Below are 21,271 nucleotides of genomic sequence, written 5' to 3'. Positions count from 1 at the left end.
GCTAGAAGATCTACGCCCGGATTCCCCCATCTTTGACAAAAATGTCAGGGGGAGAGACCATTCCTCTGGGAATAACTGCTGGCGACTCAAGTAGTCCGCCTGCCAATTCTCTATTCCTGGAATGAAGACTGCTACACATAATACTCTTTTCTGCCCAAGTTAGAATATGGTCCACCTCTGTCTGCGCTGCAAGACTCTTGGTTCCCCTTTGGTGATTGATATAGGCCACCGCTGTTGCATTGTCAGATTAGATCCTGACGGGACAATCCCGTACCCTGGAAGTCCAGGCCTTTAGAGCCAGGCGCGCTGCCAGAATCTCTAGGATATTGATGGGCAAGGCTCTTTTCAGTTCTTGACCACTGTCCCTGGACAGTTGTCTTCTCTAGTACTTCTCCCCAGCCTGAAAGGGCTGGCGTCTGGTCACAACTTTCCAGATAACTGGTCTGAAGGATTTTCCTTTCAGCAGATTCTGGGTTAGTAACCACCAACTGAGGCTTTGGGCCACCCTTGGGGACAACCGCATTGGCAAGTCTAAAGCTTGGATCGTTTTGTTCCAAGCAGATAGAACACGGTTTTGCAACAGTCTCGAATGGAACTGGGCATAGTGAACTGCTTCGAATGATGCCACCATCTTTCCTAGCAACCTCATGCAAAGGTGAATTGAGTGATCTCCTTTCGACCTGACCATCTGCACCAACTCTCTTATGGAGTTGATTTTTGCCTGTAGCAAGAACACCTTTTCCTGGGTTGTATCTTTGATCAGACCCAAATACTCTAGCTTTTTTTAGTGGTTTTAAGGAAAACTTCTCTAGGTTGAGAATCCAACCCAGATTTTTCAAGTAATTGGTTTTAAAGAGTACACTTTGCTACAAACAAGCCACCGACTGGTCTATTAGCAATAGATCGTCTAGGTACGCCAAAATTGTTATGCCCTGTGCCTTTAACCTGGCTAGAGGTGGGGCCAGTACTTTTGTGAACACCCGGGGTGCTGTGGCTAGCCCGAAGGGCAAGGCTACAAACTGAAAGTGCTACTTCGAACCGCAGAAACCTTTGGTGAGTGGGAAATATAGGGACATGCAGATATGCATCCCTGATATCGATAGATGCTAGTTCTCCTCCCTGTAGGATAGAAACTACTGACCTGATAAACTCCATGCGACAGGAGCGGATCTTCAGGAACGGATTTAGATTCTTTAGATCTGGAATGGGTCTGACATCCCCATTTGGTTTTAGTACTGTAAAGAGGTTGGGGATCATGGGTTGGGTTGGGGACACTTCTGTGGGGATCTGTATGATCACCCCCTGAGCTTGTAATTGGTCCAATGCCTGAAACAGGGATTGCCTTTTACCTGGATCTTTGGGAATGTTTGACCTCAGAAAACGAGAGTGGAAACTCATAAAATTCTAGATTGTATCCTACTGCTAAAATTCTGACCTTCGATCTGACCTTCGCAGTGATACCTTACATGCATTGTGCAATTGCTGTTTATGACGCCAGACCGACGTTTGCGTTCGCCTTTGCGCGAGAGCAGGGGGGGGACAGGGGTGTTTTTGTTTTAATTATTTCTTTTTAAACTGTTCCTTTCATTTTTTTTTTTTCCATTTTTATTGTAATCTCAGGGAATGTAAATATCCCCTATGATAGCAATAGGTAGTGACAGGTACTCTTTTTTGAAAAAAATGGGATCTATTAGACCCTAGATCTCTCCTCTGCCCTCAAAGCATCTGACCACACCAAGATCGGTGTGGTAAAATGCTTTCCCAATGGCGCTGTTTATATCCGGCGAAATCTAAGTCATGAAATGCTCGTAGCTTCCGGTTTCTTAGGCCATAGAGATGATTGGAGCCGTTCTGGTCTCTGATCAGCTCTATGGTCAGCCTGCGGAACCACTGGCTGCATTCTCAGGTTCCCTGTTGGGACAGGAGAGCCAGAGATAACCATGGAAGACGGTGGAGGGACATTCCCTCCCACTGCTTGTAAAAGCAGTCTAGAGGCTAATTAGCCGCTAGGATTGCTTTTGCATGAAAGCCGACCGCTGGCATAACCACTCATAGTCCAGCAACATACCAGTACCATATATTGTAATCTTTTTTTTCATGCAGCCTGTGGGCTGAACGTGGAAGCAAACGTTGTTGCTGTCAAGATAAATAAATCCGCGCTGCAGCTGAATGGCGTACCTGCTAAGCAAATGACGGTTAACAATAAAGCAAAGTAATATTACAGTACAACAGTAAGACTTACCATACCTTCAAAGCAAACAAAAAAAAAAAAAAACACCGTAAAAAATTTTTAAAATTTTTTTAAACGCAACCTGTGCCTAAAATATATATATGCTGAAGCATGGGGGCATCCGCCCCAAAAGTTTGGGGCAAATCGCTCCTCCACCCCTGCTTCGGCATAGATGCTTTTTTTTTTTTTTTTTTTTTTTTTTTTTTTAACTGTGGTGGTGAAATCACCTCTGACAGCGCTGGAATCACGGCTTTATGTATTGTGGGAGCAAACGCTGTTGCTGTCAAGATAAATAAATCCGCGCTGCAGCTGAATGGCATACCTGAAAACAAAAAAATGGTTAACAATAAAACATTGCAGAATAGAATACAGTAAAAAAAGAGCAGAAAAAGAGAATAGAGAGAGAGAGAGAGAGAGAATAAACACGACAACTATTTTTGTTTTTTTTATTTTGTGTTTATATTTTTTTTTACACTTTTATTTGTAACTGTAACGGTTCGGTTCCAGGTTCGGGTCTCAAAATGCTATGACATCTTGGGAGACCCTGTGAAAGGGTGTCCTAGTCTGTGCAGTGCTGTACCCTACGCTAATACTCCACTAGTGTATGGTAGTGTTCAAAACATTCACCAATGCAAACACCAGGATTGTCAGGACAGAAGAGACAAAAATAGCATGTGTCACCCCTATATCCGCGCTTTCTACAGACACAACATTTTCTTTGGGGGGCTCGTTGGGCAGCGGTACTCGGGAGGACATGTGAAAAATGCCTCTCATGCAGCCGGCTTACTGCATTTGGATTGGGGAGGTGAGATGGAGCACCGTCTGCAAACAGAAGGGCTCTGACGAGCTCTTCCTGGAATTTAAGGAAGGATCCAGTCCGTCTTGGAAGCTCTGTATAGCAAATAAGCGTTCAGCAAAGCCAACTGAAATAAATATACAGACACTTTTTTTGTACCAGCGTCTGGCCTTATGGGCAATTAGGTACGGCGCCAACAACTGGTCATTGAGGTCCACCCCTCCCATGTTAAGGTTGTATTCGTGGACAGAGAGGGGTTTCTCCACAACACCAGTCGCTGTAGGAATTTGGACCGTCGTGTCTGCATGAAGGGAGGAAAGAACGAAAACATTCTTATTATCCCTCCACTTCACAACGAGCAAATTATTACACTTGAAGCAGGCTCTCTCCCCCAGCCTAAGACGGGAATCTACAAGCCTCTGGGGTAAGCCCCGGCGATTAGGTCGCACTGTGCCACATGCGGGGTTCACTGTTGTTGAAGTGCATGAAGCGCAAGATCTACTCGTATCGTGCCCTGGCCATGGAAGCAGAGAACACGGGCATATGGTGAATTGGGTCAGTGGACCAATATGACCGCAACACACTCTTTTTAGTTATGCCCATGTCGAGGGATAGGCCCAGAAAGGTCTTAAATTCGGAAACCATAATTGGTTTGCAATCTCTGGCAAGGGAGGACTGGGGATTAGCGGAGATGTATTGACCAGCATACAAATTGCTTTGGTCCATAATAGATCTATAGAGATCTTCGGTGAAAAACAACTGTTTCCACCTGAATGCCGGGTTGGCCAATGAATGGGGGAAGTACGGGTGCTGCAGAAGTGGTGGGCTCCCAATTCGGATTGACGAATTCTGCAGGAAGGACACTATGGGAACGACAGACCTGTCTTTGTCTTCTTGGTGGCAGTGGGACACTACTTGTGCTAGCCACCTCACCAGCTTGAACTGCACTTATGGGACTCGCCATGTCACCAAGTGTTACTGCAGTGCTGGCTGTACGACCATGGTGTACTAGGCTGCTGGTGCTTGCCAGCTAACCAGAAGGATGAGCGGCGCTAGTACTTCTCTGCTCCATACGAGAGCCCTGCGGTTCTTGCACCTCGGCAGCAGAAGATCGGGGTCTGGTACGCCTGACCTTGGCAGGAACCACAACTCCGTCATCAGAGCTATCTGTCATGGAGCCGCTGTCATCTACAGGATCATATTCTGAGCCTGAATCTGACAGATGAGTGACTTCCTCTTCACTATCTGTCATGCTCAGAAACGTGTGGGCCACTTCACTAGTGTACCTCCGATTTGCCATTTTGGGCTCTAAATTTACTAGTACACTAGTGAGACTCACAGGTAAAAAAGCTCCTAGGCTGTCAGCAACTTTATCAAACGCTACCAAAAAAACTTAGCGATCGCAGGGATCAGGCCTGACTCTGCCAGCGCTGCAGTTATGTGTGTTGTGTTTTGTAAGTGACAGTGGTCTATCGATACTGCACTTGGGTGGGCTGGGCAGAGGGGCAAAACGCAGGTGCTAGGAGGTATCTGGGCTGATCCCGTTAACACTGCGTTTCTGGGAACCCTAAACTGCTGGGGACGCTAGTATAGATCAGATCAGATATTGATTCGTTCAGATACTATACCACTAAGGGAGGTGTATGCTGTGTGCGTGGGTGTTAGCGGTACTGGCACTAATCTGATGCTGCCTGGGGTGACGCAGACCCCATCGGACACTAAAACCCAACTGATATCACCCGCCGGGCGATCAGGAGGTTAAACCTTTATTGGGTAATAAACGGCGGGTATGAAAGAGAAAAAAATTAGTTAACCAGCGTCACTCGTAACACTTACACAGTGATCACTGGTGAAAGGGTTAATCAGGGGGTTAAAACCTTTATTAGGTAGTATATGGGGGTACCTGACGCTATAAAAAGTGGACGCTGAACCCAAATACCTACCTGGCTAACTAGCATAACCTGTGACACCAATACGGCGATCAGAAAAAAGATCACGTAGTGACACTGGCGACAGGGGCTGATCAAGGGGTTAAACCTTTATTAGGGGGGGGTTAGGGGGGTACCCTAGACCTAAAGGGGCCTACCACTAACTGCCCTAACACTTATTACAGTCACAAATGACACCAAATGCAGTGATCAGTAAAAAAAATAAACACTGCAATTAGTGACACTGTGACTGGGGGTGCGATCGGGGGGGGGGGGGGTGTTTATGTGCCTGTGTGTACTAGTGTTACTGTAGTGTTGGTGTAACTCACATTGATGTCTTCGCTCCTCAGGCGCCGGAATGAAAAAGGACGTACAGGTATGCCCATATGCCTGCCCGTGCCATTCTGTTGACGTACATCATCAAGTGGTTAAGCATTTGTGCATGGTCTACTGGACAAGTTAGACTATTATTCACACTGGAAATTGTAGCGTCAACTGCTGGCACCTTCCATCTTTTGGAGAATTTCTCCTCCATGGGATAGAGTGCTGTGAATCTCTTTGGAGGGGGAAAATGTTTATTTGGGTGATCCCATTCAGTATAAATAAGCTTTTCTAATAATGCATGTACAGGAAACGCATGAAAAGGCTGTGAAGGTTTTAAATAACCTAAAGAAGAAACAGAACTATCAGCTGACTCTGCTAGAGGTAGCTTGAAAGAGGCACGAACCATCTCTGTAAGATTGCATCAGCAATTTCTCAGATTGTGAGGCTGAAAAAGGTTCATCTACCGTTGTTTCCTCTGCAGAGGAGTAATCGATTTGCCTTTCTTCCTGATCCCCTGAGGGTAACACCTCATCCTCTACCCACTGTTCCCTTGGTAAGGGGTCTGAGGTGGGGGAGGGGGATCTAACACGCTTTCTATCCTTTTGGATAGCGGATGCAATTAAAGTTGCAAATCTTCCTTCTAAGCCCTGCAGGACGGAGGAAAATGCAACTTCAGTCATGTATATACAGGGGCTGAAGTGTGAGAAGCAGTTGCACCACCAATTGGTCCCCCAATGACTCAACCTGGCTTGCCATATCTGGTATCTCAAGCGAGGATGACAGTGGACACGACGGATTCCCAGCGCCTGGGGGTGGAATTTTTGGTACCTTTGGGGTGTCTTTTTTTGGGAACCATAGTGCTTAGCACAAAAAAAAAAAAAAAAAAAAAAAAAGAAGAAGAGGCACTTTGTAAACAAGACAATGTAGTGACTTGCACACATGCTGAGCAAAATAATTTAGCAAAAGAAAAGGCCAGTTGCACCTTCCTCCCCGGGGGGCGAGCGAATGTTCAGAACGAGGATCCCCCCCCCCCCCTTAGCTTTTGAGACACACACACGTGCTGTTTGGCTGAGCTACTGAGAAGCAACGTACTAAGGTATGCATTTACTCCCTCTAGTGGAGACACTAGACATGACAACATTATTATTTTATGTAATGTAAGAAAGAAAAAAATAAAGCATAGGTGGACTTTTTACAGTTCCTAGGCTTCTTCCCTTACCTTTTCCTTGCTGCTGGATACTGCTGTAACAGACAGATCCAAACTTCACCCATCACGGCGGGCTGCGTTAGCAAACCTTCAAGGACTGGGTCCCTATTATAGGGGGTCCACGGCCTTGGACCTGTATAGCACCCCTCAGGTAAACTTTAGGTAATGTAGCATGACCAAAAAGTCCTGGGTCCTGGGGTCCAGCCCTGAAGGAGAGGCATTACAGGCAAAACCTCTATCTTCTTAAGCGAGGCCCGGGTACTATGTAGCTTGGCCTTAAATGGCACTTTGGATGGATCCGGTCTATGGAGGCTGTTTGAATACAGCATGGGATCCCTCCAGCCTGGAGCTCTTTCAGAGCACATCTTCACTCTTGACCAACACCTTAGACACTGGCAAAAAAACTGAGGTACGCCTGGAAGTAGTAGGGGTGTGAACTTCCTGTATTGGGTATACCAGTGTCCATCACCTGAAGGTGGCCTATAACCCATTAAGGTATTACTTAGGCTCTGTGTCCCATGATTACGATAAAGAAAAGAGGTTTAAGAAGGAGACATATAGAGCTCTCTATTTCAAAGAAGAGCTCCGGGCTCCCCCCCAAAAACAATAAGTCAGCAGCTACAAATACTGTAATATTTAATATTAAGGGACGTACCTGTCCAGGTATCCAGTGGTGTCTTCACCCGGGCTGATTCTTCAGTTGGCTACTGGTGCTGCCATTTTGACTAAGGTAAACCAGCAGTGAAGCCTTGTGGCTTCACTGCCGGTTTCCTACTGCATATGTGCGAAGTGCGCTGTGTTTGTGTGGGCCGAAGGCTTCTGGGACCTGTGAAGTGTCCCAGAAGGCTGCAGGGGAAGGAGGGGGGGAGCCGAACTGTAAAAGCCAGGTATCCCCTCAAAAGGCGCTAAATGTGGCAGCGGAGGGGAGGGGAGGAGGCAGACAAGTGAAGCGCCGCTTTAATTTTGCATATATTTGGAGAGTTCAATAACAGAGCAGCGGCATCCCTATCCAGTTATACTCCCCGCAGGGGAAAGCGTGATTGACCTGCCCGTTAGCTCAGGGGTCATTTGCTTATAGCGAGTGGCCACATTTACTTTCAGTGGAGGGACTGTACTCCCTTGTGCGCCTGGATGTTTTATATGTCACATGCATTATCCACCAATTAATGGGCATCTTTGCTGTTTCCCGTTTCTGACAGGCTTCGTATGGGACATTTTAGAAGTGTTATAATTTAAAAGAGTTTGGCTTTAGACTCCATTCACTCGATTTCCAATTCAACTTTGATGTGACTTTACACTCTCTGAATCAAAGTCACATCAAAGTAGTGCAGGCACCTTTTCAAAGTCACTGTAACCAAGTCACGCTGATTTGAATGGGTGCCACTAAAAAGAATGGTCTGTGATGTTGATGTCCAAAGTCCCATGACAAGTTGCACAAGTGTGAATGGAGCCTTAAAGTGAAACTTCAGGCAAACAGCTTAATAAACAAAGTACATATACATTACTTTCAAATACTCTGCCACACTTCACAGCCAGGAAGATAGTGTGTTACTACACTTTACCAGTTTTATGGCTTGGATCTCCCTACTCATTGAACAAAGGAAATTATGCTAATTATCCACTGAGGCGGCTGAAGATAGAGAGGACGCATAAAAAGCCACAAAACTAAACCAGAAAAGAAGGGTGTGCAGTGTGGGAGAGGTGTGTGAATCACAAAATATACTAAAAAAAGAATGATATATGACTTGTGTGTGTTCTTACCGTGCAGTTTTAGCAGTCATCGACTGAGCAATTGTATTGTTTTCCATCAGGAGGTCAAGCGCTTTAGAGGCACTGCCAACCACAGCTGGAGGAAGTGTATTGGAGAAAAGGTATGGTCGGGAACGTTGCCGCAGCAAGTCAATCAGTGGCTTTGGGCCTGTTGTGTACCCACCTAGGGGGATGAAGAATTATCACGTTATAGCCAGTAGAAAAACAGTTAAAGTGCATTTAAACCCAAGAAAAAATGTTTTGGATATTGCAGTTTACCAGTCCTTAATTGTAGTGGCTAAATTAGTTTTTTTTATTTTTTTATTACCCATTACCACACTTCCTGTCCTAGGGTGATAATGTTCGCTTACTGTACCTATGGAGGAACAGCATTGTCTTCCTAAGCAGCATGCTCCTAATTTGGGCTATTGAACACCACCCCTCTCTCTGTAACAGAAGGAGGATGTATTCTGTAGTTCAGAGAGGAGAGATTGGCAGGCTCATACTAAAGGCTTGAAATTTCAGTGCAACTCAGGAGAGGCAGCGTACACAGGAAGTTCCATGCTCACTGGATTTCTGACCAGATCAACAGGTATTTTTCTGTACTGTATAGCTTGCTGAAGAGGTTTTTATTTCAAAAGAGGAGCTCCACCCAAAAGGTGACGTTCTGCTTTATGGCCTCCTCTTCTCTATATGGCACTTTTTTTTTTTTGAAAGGGGGAGTGGGTACCTAGTTTTGACAAGTAACCAATCCAAGCGAAAGGTCTCCTTCCCCCTTCCTCCCCACAGTCAACTGAGACAGGTCACAGGTCCCAGAAGACTGCCTGACCAGAGTGCAGAGTGGCTCGCGCATTTGCACTGGGCACCCGACTGTGAAGCAGCAAGCTGTCACAGCTGGGTGCCCAAAGTTGAGATGCCGATGCCAGAGTGAGAAGACGAGAAGGAATGGCTCGGTTGAGCACGTTGCTGGATCCTGGGACAGGCGAGTGTTTGTTTATTAAAAGTCAGCAGCTCACCCTCCATGCTTTCAATCGCTGGACGCAAATTGAGAAGCTGTGGTTAGCCCCTACACTTTCGAACTCCATGTTATGGAGCTCTAATGTACCTGCTGAAAGCTTGCAGTTATTAGGGCCAATGTCCTTTTTACGCTTGTTGTGGCGCCGTGCTAAATTGACATATCCGCTAACCACCTCCTCCTCACCGGTCAGGTCCTTCCTATTCACCCCCAACATTCCGGATAGCTTGACCTCACAGATGTCACACTTTTGGATGGAAAAGGCCTTATTTCGATATGGCCAGTTGATAGACCCTAGGACTCGAACGCCGAGATCTTTTCAGGATCTGCAAAATGACTTTGACATTCCCAAACAGGCTTTCTTTAGCTACCTAATACGACAGTTTGCACAATCTCTGGTCCCTAATCTTCAATTCTCCCCTTTCACTGAATTCGAAAAACTGTGCTTAGAGGGCTCGTCCCTAAAGGTATGACCTTGCGAACCTATCAGCTTTTGACTTTTGATTTTTCACCAACCGGACCACGTCATGCATATATGGGAAAGTGGGAGCGAGCCCTGGGTGCAGACTTGCCCCTGCACACATGGCAGCTCATATGGTCTCAGGCCTCTAAGAGCTCTGTATGCACGCTATATAAAGAGAATCAATATAAGATTTTGTTCCACTGGTATCAGACCCCAGACTTGCTCCACTCCATATATCCATCGGCTGATTCTCGATGTTGGCGATGCTGTAAAGATAGGGGGACGCTATTTCATATTTATTGGACTTGCCCCCTGATCACTCCGTATTGGCAAATTGTGCATTCCTTGCTCCTGTCCATCTTCGATAGTGATGTTCCTTTCGATCCAAAGACTTGTGTTGGGTCTTCCGCCAAGCTCTCTCTCTAAAATGTCCAAGAAACTTTTGTCACATATACTAACTGCCGAACGATGCTTGGTGGCCCTAAAGTGGAAACAGAGAGAACCACCCTCACTATCGGAGCTGCACTCCAGGATCAGAGATGTCAAGAGAATGGAGTACCTGACAGCTTCCATGAATTACACTCTTGAGAAGCATAATCGAATATGGGAACTCTGGGTCCTCTTCGAAAATCCCATAACTTAATGTTCCCTACCCCTGGTCATCTTTAATTGGTTCCTTTAACTTTCAAGAGATTCTGGGCTCCAGAGGCGGATCGTTGCCCTTTCATCTTCATCATTCTCTACAATTCTTCTTCCATTTCCACTTGTTCCAGTTTACTCTCCCTCCCTCTTTCTTCTCTCTCTTTTTTTCTCTTCTTCTCTTACTCTACTTATTTTTGTTTAGTTATACAAGGTTAAATGCAGTATTATCTGAATAATGTCACGTCAATGTATCCTTTTGACGGTTGTTAGACTAACTGGCTTATACTTCCCTGCTCCTTTCACCAATTTTTTTTTTTTTGGACTATCCCAGAAGTACTTATTACACTACAAATTGTATCACCTTGTATTTTATGTTGTCAACTCTGTATTTTCTTGGAAAATCAATAAAAATTGTCAATTTTCAAAAAAAAAAAAAAAAAAAAAAAGTCAGCAGCTACAGTTTATGTAGCTACTGCCTTTTAAATAAACACAAAATTACTGGAGCTCCTCCTAAATTTCCTGGATCTACAGTTTAAAAGATAAAAGTAAAACAGGATTTCTGACTTACCACAAAATCCTTTACTTGGAGTACATTAAGGGACACAGGATAAAGCATTTCTGCTACACTGGGTTATGCGGATGCCTTTAGAAGATTGGACCATGGCAAACAAAGCTGTAAGACAGACTCGTATAACCCCTCTACTTCCATCATGCTCGTTTATGGAGAAGCAATAGTACGTAGGAGTAGTCCATAATATCAAAGAAAAAGGGAACTGTGTCCCTTTAAAGCGATACTAAAAAAGGCAAAAACTTTTTTTTTCTTTTTTTGCTTTAAAATAAGAAAAGAGGTTAAACTTGCCTGGTGTGTGCAAGAATATAGCGCCCCCCCCCCCCGGTACATTCCACTCCTCCTTTCTTCAAGTGTTCCCGTAGCAAGCCGCTTGCTATGGGGGCACCCATACAAGCACACTCTTGAGCCAGGCTGTGTGCGTCCATAGACACACACAGCTCCAGTAAGTCCTGCCAATGCGTTCTGCTTTCTGGAGTTTGACAGACAGCAGCGGGAGGCTCTCGCTGCTGCCTGTGTTTCCTGAGAAACCAGGAAGTGGAGAAGTGCTGCAGCCGGGACAGTGCCTTAGTGATGAGACAAGGTAGTGATGAGACAAGCAGGACTTCCGCTTTTGGGTGGAGCTTTAAATTTAAAAAAAAAAAAAAAAGAAGTTTTTAACCACTTTAATGTACTCCAAGAAAAAGGATTTTAAGGCAAGTCAAAAACCCAGTGTTCTTAAGCGTACAATAAGGGACACAGGGTGAAGTAATTCTGGTACATCCAAAATCAGTCCAACCAAGGCTCCGTTCACATCATTCTGCCCATGATTCATAATAGCGACAAATCGGGGGACGCCCATGCAATCCATTACTTCCAGTGGCACCCCGCTCACGGCGTGATTCTGCCGCGATTCGCCGGGCGACAATCGCTGTAAAACCACGCAAACAATCGCAGGATGCCTGTCACCCAAAAGAAGTACAAGAAAGTTTCTTCAGAGCCTTGCACTGTGACCAGCGGCTCCCGTGCGCATGCGTGGGAGTGATGTCATGCGGCTCCGGCCAGTCACACAGCCAGAGTCTACGGACCCGTAAGGATGACGGACGAAGATGAATGCGAACAACGAAGGCTTCGTCTGCAGGTAAGTCTCACATAATGTTAGTATGTGATGCATACTAGCACATTATGCCTTTACTTTGCTAAAATGTAAAAAAAAAAAAAAGGCAGCGTTTACTTCTTCTTTAAAGTGGGAGTAAACTCATCCATAAAACAGGGAGATAGGAAAGGGTACTAATTAAAGTAACTAAAATGGGACTTTTAAGGCATGGAAACAATGGAGAGGCAACAGAAAAAATATAGTAATCATAATATTTATTGAAAGAAGTTCATATATCACAAATGTTCAAAAAGGTAAAAACATGAAAAAAATGATTTTGTACAGTGAGCCCTTGTGCGTCTACACGTTTCGCCTTGAGGCTTCTTCAGGACACCATCAAGGTTCAAAGGCGTAAAATATACAAGAAAATCTCACTATATGAAATGATATATTCCAATTAAAATCAAAATGAGAAAGGATTACATACACATAATGGATCATATTAAATTAAAAAGCATATGCTAGATGATTCACGAGAAACCAGAAGAAACAGGGACACCAACAAAGAAGATACCTTGAAAGGACTAGGCTTCCTGTACAAGTTTGTAGTAGCTAGGTTTCCAAAAAACATAGGATATTTATGGCAAACTGTAAGAAGGTGAATAATATGCAGTTGATTCTAATGAACAATGTATCAGATACTGAATAATTTAAATAATATAGGGGACAAAAAACTACCTACTAGTATGTAGCCTTTAGACAATCCTACAGCAGGGGCAAAAGTGCAGCTTGTGTTCAAGGGTGAAAGTGACCACCAGAACAATGACACTGGAAAAACCAGGATCCAGAGGGGAAAAAGGCAAACCTTTCAGCAAAGCTAGTGGCATGTAATACAGCCCAGACTAGCGTGCACTGCCTACAGATAAAGGATTTAAAAAAAAGAAAGAAAGAGGACATTACATATACTAACCAGCAGGTGGCCAGAGCCATAGCTGCACAGATAAAGGCTCAAGTACTTACATGAAAGTTGGACAGGATAGATGTGCCCCTGGGAGACAGCCGGGTGCTGTACACAGCGTCCCTGTGTCAGCACGTGCTATTTATATTACCCGGGTGTCTTGTCGAATACAGTCCCCTATCCAGAAGTGTCCGCCCTGTACTGCGCAGGCGCAGTACGGAGGACAAACGAGACGCCGAAAGTCTCCGAAGTTCAACAGCTGATCGTCAGCTGTACATGGCGCCTGCGCATTTATTCTTACCCTATGTCCAGGATCATTCCCTACTATCCAAGTGGACATAGAGTTAGAATAAATAGTTGCCGAGCGCAGCGAGGCCGCGCCCGAAGCGTGGCGAGCGAAGCGAGCCCGCGAGGGGCACTCTTACACAGCCATCGCTAACAGGTGCCCGAGCGCCGTGTACAGCTGATGGTCAGCTGATCAACTTCGGACATTTTCGGCATCTCCTGCTGCTCCGTACTGCGCAGGCGCTGCGCCTGCGCAGTACGGGGCGGACACTATCTGATAGGAGGACACTATATGTCAGAACACCGGCTGTGTCCCCGCAGACTGACGAGGTAGTGTCAAATGACGCACTCGCGTCAGGACGTCATTGATAGAAAGGATTATGGGGGTTTTAGGCAGCCTAACGAGCTCGATTTGCGCGTGCGCACAATGAAAAACACAAAGGAAGTGGATTATGGGTATTGTAGGCAGCGTGACGAGCGGAGCTCCGCTCAATCACGCTGGTATATAAGCAATAAAGGGAGAAGAACTTACTAAGATACAGATGTGATATGTAAACAGCATAGGCAAAGAGTACTGTTAGTAGCAATGCCTATATAAAGCAACATAAAGAGGCAGAAAGAAAAATATCCTCCATGTGGGTACCAGGTGCTGACACTGGTGGATCCCGTGGATAGAGAGCATAGGCTAGATAAAACAATAATACATATGAACATTTGTGGATTAGTTACATACATAATCATAAGTTTTATTCCATTGTTTAGAGATAACACTAGAGTAGTTAGCATGAAATAATGTCAAATAATAAACAAAAAATATATAATAAGAGACCATTACTAGACATCGTGTTATATCTCGATAATCCATTAATGGGATCCCTTACTGATTGCTTAATTAAACAGCAACTGTAAATGGAGCGGAGAAAAATATATCATTATCAAATATGCAGACAACTTATAGAGAACAACAGGGTAAGCGACAATGAAGGGGAAGGAGAAAAGGGGAGAGCAGGATGTGCAGAAAACTAACACATGTTCTGTGGGGGTCAGAGACATGAATCTCTTATAGAAAAGGTCTAAAGCTCATCATGTCGTTGAAGCCCAGGTACATGGTGGCCTGTAAACTGTGTATCCATTGGGTCTCTCTTTGGAGGACTCTTTGATCAAAGTTTCCTCCATCGATGCAATCAACAGCAGCAAATTTAAAGACCATTGGGTTATATTTATGTTTAAAGGCTCTATGATAGCCCATGGTGGTATTTAGTAGGCCACTAGTGGCATAGTAAACATGGTCCTTTATCCTCCTCCAAAAGGGCCTAATTGTCTTGCCAACGTAGAATGCTCCACATTAGCAGAGAATGATATATATTACTCCTCTAGTTTGGCAAGTAATGTGGTGTTGTAGGGAGTGAGTCTGGCCATTGGGAAGAGAGATAGAGGATCCAACTAATAGTAGGTCACAGAAATTACAGGTACCACATCGAAAGAGGCCCGGTAGATCTTGGGTTCTGTCTTCGGTTTTACAATAATGGCTGCGCACTAGGCGATCTCTAAGAGATCCTGAGCGTCGGAAAGTAATTTTGGGTTTAGGCCCTATATACTTCGTTAACCACTTGAGGTCCGGGCCATAGCCGAATGACGGTCACAGTGCGGACCTCAATTTCCGGGAGGCCATAATAGGACGTCCTCCCCTGTGCACGCGCCCCGCGCGCATCCTGCAGGGCACACGGTGCGCGCGCTGTGATCACCGAGTCATGGAGACTCGGGTGATCACCGATCCGAGTAAGGGGCCGATCCCAGCCCCTTACCATGTGATCAGCTGTCAGCCAAAGACAGCTGATCACATGATGTAAACAAAAGCTTGGCAATCGTTTTTTTTCCTCCTCACGCTTACAGCGTGAGGAGAAAAAAAAGCAGATCACCGGCTTATGTTAAAGGGACATTGGTCCCGAAGAGGAAGGAGGCACATCTGCCTCAACTGTGCCTGCCAGTGCCCAGGAGTGCCACCTATTAATGCCCACACGTGCCACCCTTCAATGCCCACCAATGGTGCCAACTAGCAGTGCTCCCATCAGTGTAAGAAATCAGTGCCCAATTATTGCCACCCATCAGTGCCCATGACTGCCACCTATCGGTGCCTATCAGCGTACATCAATGAAGGAGAAAAATTACCTGTTTGCAAAATTTTATAACAAAATATAAAAAAAAATTTTTTTTTTTTTTTTTTTTTTTTTTTTTTAAATTCGGGGTTTTTTCAATTTTTTTAACAAAAAAAAAAAAACGCAGAGGTGATCAAATACCACCAAAAGAAAGCTCTATTTGTGGGAAAAAAATGATAATTTGGGTACAGTGTTGTATGACCGCACAATTGTCATTCAAAGTGCGACAGCGCTGAAAGCTGAAAATTGGTCTGGACAGGAGGGGGGTTTAAGTGCCCAGTAAGCAATTGGTTAAGATAGGGTCAGCCAACAAAATATGCCAATGTTTTTGGATTACCGAGCGTATTTTCTGATGATGATCGGAGTATGTGGTTATAAACCTCACTGCGGTAGAGTCTGATTTTTTGGGGCCCAGGAAGAGAATGGTGTTCCTGGGTTTGGCCACAGCTTTTTTAAAGGCCTTTTTAAGGCTCGTTTTACTATACCCTCTGGCCAATAACCGTTCATATAGTCGGTCTGCCTCCTGTTTGAAGTTGGTATCACTAGAACAGTTACATTTTGAGGCACAAATATTGGCCAAAGGGAATGCTTTGAATTAGAGGCTGGGGATGTGCACTCGATGCGTGTAAAATTGTATTACCCGTAGTGGGTTTACGATACAATGATGTGCTGATCATGCCATCAGCCGTGATGTCGATAGTGATATCAAGAAAAGCAATGGTGGTTACGCTAGATTGCATAGTAAATTTCAAATTGTAGTCATTATGAATCAAAATGGTCATGAATTTATCCAGTGCTGTTGGTGGTCCCGCCCATAGTAACAAAATGTCATTTATGTAGCAGAACCACAGTAACACAAAAGAAAAAAAGGTTGGAATGCTCATCGTTGGCAAACAAATCACGTTCCCACCCCCTCAGGTACAGGTTCACGCAGGAAGGCACACAACACGTGTCCATAGCGACACCCTGCACCTGGGAGGAAGTGGGACCCATATTATTTAAATTATTCAGTATCTGATACATTGTTTATTAGAATCAACTGCATATTATTCACCTTCTTACAGTTTGCCATAAACATCCTATGTTTTTTGAAAACCTTCCGGTTTGTACAGGAGGCCTAGTCCTTTCAAGGTATCTTCTTTTTTGGTGTCCCTGTTTCTTCTGGTTTCTCGTGGATAGTCTAGCATATGCTTTTTAATTTAATATGATCCATTATGTGTATGTAATCCTTTCTCATTTTGATTTTAACTGGAATATATCTAATTTCAGATAGTGAGATTTTCTTGTATATGTTACGCCTGTGAACCTTGATGGTGTCCTGAAGAAGCCTCACGGCGAAACGCGTAGACGAACAAGGGCTCACTGTACAAAATCATTTTTTCATGTTTTTAACCTTTTTGAACATTGTGATATATTATGAACTTCTTTCAATAAATATTATGATTACTATATTTTTTCTGTTGCCTCTCCATTGTTTCCATCCCTTAAAAGTCCCATTATCTCCCTGAATTTGCAGATGTGGCATCAGGAGTGCTTCCCCTTCTCATTCTCATCCATAAAACAGTTTCATTTATGGCACGTGCCGGAAATCTAACACTCCCATTGGTTTTGCTCTCAACCAAACTGTCAAACCATCTAATGGCTGGTGTAATAACTGATCACATGGGCAGCATCATCGCAGTTGTAGATTAAACAGAGGCAAAGATGGCAGCTTCTTTGGCTGAAAATGATGTGTTCCAAGCATCCATGTGAAGGCAATTCCATTCCTGCCAATTGGGATGCAGCAGCTGCACGGACACAGCCACTGCTCCCAGTGGGGTTTATTTACTAAAGTTGGAGTGCGCAAAATCAGTTTTCACTTCTGCACAGAAACCAATCAGCTTCCAGGTTTTGCCAAAACTTAATTGAACAAGCTAAGTTTAGAATCCGATTGGTTTCTCTGCAGAAGTGAGCCTGATTTTGCACTCTCCAGCTTTAGTAAATAAACCCCAATGTGACATCCATGTGGGTGCAAGTTGGGTTTTCACTTTTCAAACAGTTTTGAAAACCTATAGGATTTAAAGATGGTCTATAGAGGCCAGCATTTTTTTTTTTATGAAACCTACAATGTTAATAGGAAAAATAGGATTTTTATAACAGCTTACCTGTAAAATCCATTTCTTTTGAAGTACATCACGGGACACAGAGCCATAGTAATTACTATGTGGGTTATAGTCCACCTTCAGGTGCTGGACACTGGTACACCCTAAACAGGAAGTTGCCTCCCTATATAACCCCTACCACTACTGGGAGTATCTCAGTTTTGTAGCAAAGCAATACACGTGTATACTAGAAAGAGGGGCGGGACCTGTGTCCCATGATGTACTTCAAAAGAAAAATGATTTTACAGGTAAGCTGTTATAAAAATCCTATATTCTTTCATCGTACATCACGGGACACAGAGCCATAGTAATTACTATGTGGGATGTCCCAGAGCAATTCCAACTGAGGGGAGGGAGACACAACCAAAGTAGGGCACCATGAGATCAGTGGATTTATACTGCTGCCTGCAGTACACTGTGCCCAAAGGCGACATCCTCATGTCTTTTTACATCCACCAGATAGAATCTGGTAAATGTATTGATTGAAGACCAAGTTACGGCCTTGCAGAATTGAGCCATGGAGGCTTGGTGATGCACTGCCCACGAAGCACTAACAGCCCTAGAGGAGTGCACTTTGATTTGAGAGGGTAGAACTACCTCTTTAAACCATAGGCTTGAACGATTACTTGTCAAATCCATTTAGAAATGGTAGGTTTCGATGCTGCCGGTCCTCTTTTAGGACCTTCAGGTAACACGAACAAAACATCCGTTTTCCGAATCTGAGCAGTCGCCTTTGACTGCTCTCACCACATCAAGAGAATGTAGTGATTTTTCTTCCATAGAACAGGGTTCCTGGAAAAATGAAGGTAGAACAATATCCTGGTTTAGATAAAAACCTGATATTACCTTCGGTAAAAAGTTAGGATGAGGACGCAATACTACCCTATCCTTGTGAACAATAAAAATATGGCTCTTTACAAGAAAGAGCAGCCAATTCTGATACCCTTCTTGCAGCAGATATGGTTACCAGAAAAAATAGTTTCCTTGTCAAAAAAAAAAAAAAAAAAAAAAATATATATATATAATAGGGACCAAGGGAATAGGTCGTATTGGCCCTCCAAAAAAAGGCTGTTTTGTAATGCCGTCAAAACTAAAATCAAGTCCCAAGGGTTCAGGGGTTACTTAACCGGAGATTAAGCCGCATTACCCCCTAAATAAAGTTATGAACCAAAGAAGGCGAAGCAAGTGGTCGTTGAAATAATACCGATAAGGCCAAAACCTGCCTTAAGAAAGCACTCAAGGCCAGCCTTATTTCTCACCCCATCTGCAGAAAGTCAGGGATTCTACCCTTGACCTATTTCCTGGGGTGCAACTCCTGGTTTCACACCAGGAGACACAGGTTTCCCAGACTCCATAATATATAGTTATGGAGGCCAGCTCCCTTGCATTAACCAAGGTAGAAACTACTGAACCTGAAAGCCCACGCTTCTTCAGAGTGTAGGACTCAATAGCCAGACCGTTAAATTTAGTGTTTGTAAAGTAGGATGAAACACCGGACCTTGCAAGAGAAGGTCTGGCCTTGATGGTAGGGTTCATGGGTCCCCTACTGCCATCTTTACGATCTCTGTATACCAAGATTTCCTGGGCCCTGCTGGGGGCACAAGAATCAACGACTTCCCTTCCTGCTTGATCCTGCGAAGTCGTGGACGCAGGCAGAATAGGAGGGAATGCATAAATCAGCGAGACCCGATTCCATGGGAATAGCAAGGCATCTGTTCCACATGCTAGCGGATCCTTTGTTCTTGACAAAGTTGTCCATTTCTTTGTTGAACCTGGACGCAAACAGATCTGTCTGGGATCCCCCATTTCTGACATATTGACAGGAAGATATCGGGGTGAAGGAACCATTCTCCCAGGAACAACTGCTGGCGACTCAAGTAGTCCGCCTGCCATTTTTCTATTCCTAGAATGATGACTGCCGATAGGCAAAGTACATTGTTTTCTGCCCAAGACAGGATACGATTCACCTTTCTCTGGGCCGCACAACTTCTTGTGCCACCTTGGCGATTAATATAGGCCATTGCTGTGCCATTGTCGAATTGAATCCTGGCAGGACAATACCGTAAACTGAACGTTCAGGCCCTCAGGACCAAGAGCTCTGCCTGAATTTCTAAAATGTTAATGGGCAAGGCCATTTCTGATCTGGGCCACTTCTCTTGGACAGTTGCCTCTTCCAGGACTGTTTCCCAACCTAAATAAAAAAAGGTTGGCATATGTTGTTACCACTTCCCAGGTAACTGAAGAAAGGATTTCCTCCTTAGTAGATTTTTGGATATTAACCATAAACTGAGGCTCCAGCACACCCAGCCTACAGCACCTGGTATTTCCAGGCGGTCTCATCCGGGTACTAACCAGGCCCAACCCTACTTAGCCTCCAAGATCAGACGAGATTGGGCGCTATCAGGGTGATGTGGCCGTAGGCTTTGGAGTCAGACACATTGGGAATGTAGCGCTTCAACCTTGGTTCCAAGCCGATAGGATACTGTTTTGCAGCAGTCTCGAATGAAACTGAGCATAAGGAATGGCCTCAAATGAAGCCACCATCTTTCCCAACAACCTCATGCAAAGCTGAATAGGAGGATTCATCTTGCTTCGACCACCTGAATCAGTTCCTTTATGGCGCTGATCTTTGCCTGGGGTAAGAATACCCTTTTCTGGGTGTATCTTTGATCGGACCCAAGTATTTTAGCCTTCTTCATGGTTTTAAAGAGGATTTCTCCTAGGTTGAGAACCCAACCTAGATATTCCAGGTAGTTGAATGTGGTGACCATACTTTGGTCTAAGCGTGCTACCGACTGGTCTAACAAGAACAGATCGACTAGGCAAGCCATAATCTTTATACCTTGGGCCCTTAATCTGGCTATAAGAGGGGCCAGAACCTTTATAAACACTCATGGTGCAGTAGCTGGACCGGAAAGCAGAGCTACACACTGAAAATGAAGATTTTCCACCTTGAAAAGTAGATATTACTAGTGATCGAGGAAATAGGCATATGGAGGTATGCATCTTTGATATCGATTGACGCCAGAAGTTCTCCTTGTAGAATGGAGATAACTGATTTGGATTGACTCCATACGGAAAAAGAGTGGTTATATTCAGGAATTGAATTTAGATTTTTGAGATCCAAAATATCCATTCGGATTTGGCACCGTGGGAAAAAAAAAAAAAAAAAAAAAAGGAGGTTTAAATCAAACCCCAACCTCTGTTCTTACATGGGGACCCCATGATCACTTTTTTCTTTTTCTCTGGATCCTTAGAAACGTTTGATCTGAGAAAACGAGGAGACGGGAACTCTTGGAACTCCAGTTTGTACCCTGGAGCTATTGAGGAAGTCCCCCATTCGTCTTGACACTCTTCCTGCCAGATCCTTGAGAACTGCAGAAGAATTCCCCCTGTTCGATTGAATCTGACGGTGGAAGCCGCCGTGGCTGCCTGGAGGCTGATGCCTCTGGCACAGGAGAAGGAGCTTTAAAACCAAAATACATCTACTTCTTTTCTTAAATGGCAAAAAGGGGTGCTTTCCACTAGAATTTCTTTGAATGTATTATCCAAAACATCCCCAAAAAGGAGCCAGGAGCTTCTTACAAGGCGCTTAGCGAAAGGGCGCAAGGCCTGAAGGATAGAATCTCTCATAGCAACTATTGCAAACATAAAGCTGCCTCCTGGGCCTGCTGAGCAGGATAACCTTGAACACCTGTTTAAACTGGTCTCTCAATAATTAAGCAATTACTGTC

At 44.4% G+C, this 21,271-nt stretch overlaps 1 protein-coding gene and 1 pseudogene across 1 annotated transcript in view; both read right to left on the bottom strand.

Moving 5' to 3' along the window:
* The window catches only part of GCAT (glycine C-acetyltransferase), a 93,115-nt gene that overhangs the window by 17,383 nt on the left and 54,461 nt on the right, over nucleotides 1-21,271 (bottom strand). Inside the window, exon 7 of the mRNA XM_073592569.1 lies at nucleotides 8,247-8,418. Within this exon, the coding sequence (XP_073448670.1) occupies nucleotides 8,247-8,418 (172 nt within the window). The remainder of the gene's footprint in view (nucleotides 1-8,246; nucleotides 8,419-21,271) is intronic.
* LOC141103972 (5S ribosomal RNA) lies at nucleotides 19,843-19,959 on the bottom strand (annotated as a pseudogene).

The sequence above is a fragment of the Aquarana catesbeiana genome, linkage group LG07 (genome assembly GCF_042186555.1).
Source record: "Aquarana catesbeiana isolate 2022-GZ linkage group LG07, ASM4218655v1, whole genome shotgun sequence".
Lineage (NCBI taxonomy): Eukaryota > Metazoa > Chordata > Amphibia > Anura > Ranidae > Aquarana > Aquarana catesbeiana.
Note: the sequence above shows the minus strand (reverse complement) of the source record. Positions and strands in the feature narration are given on the sequence as shown.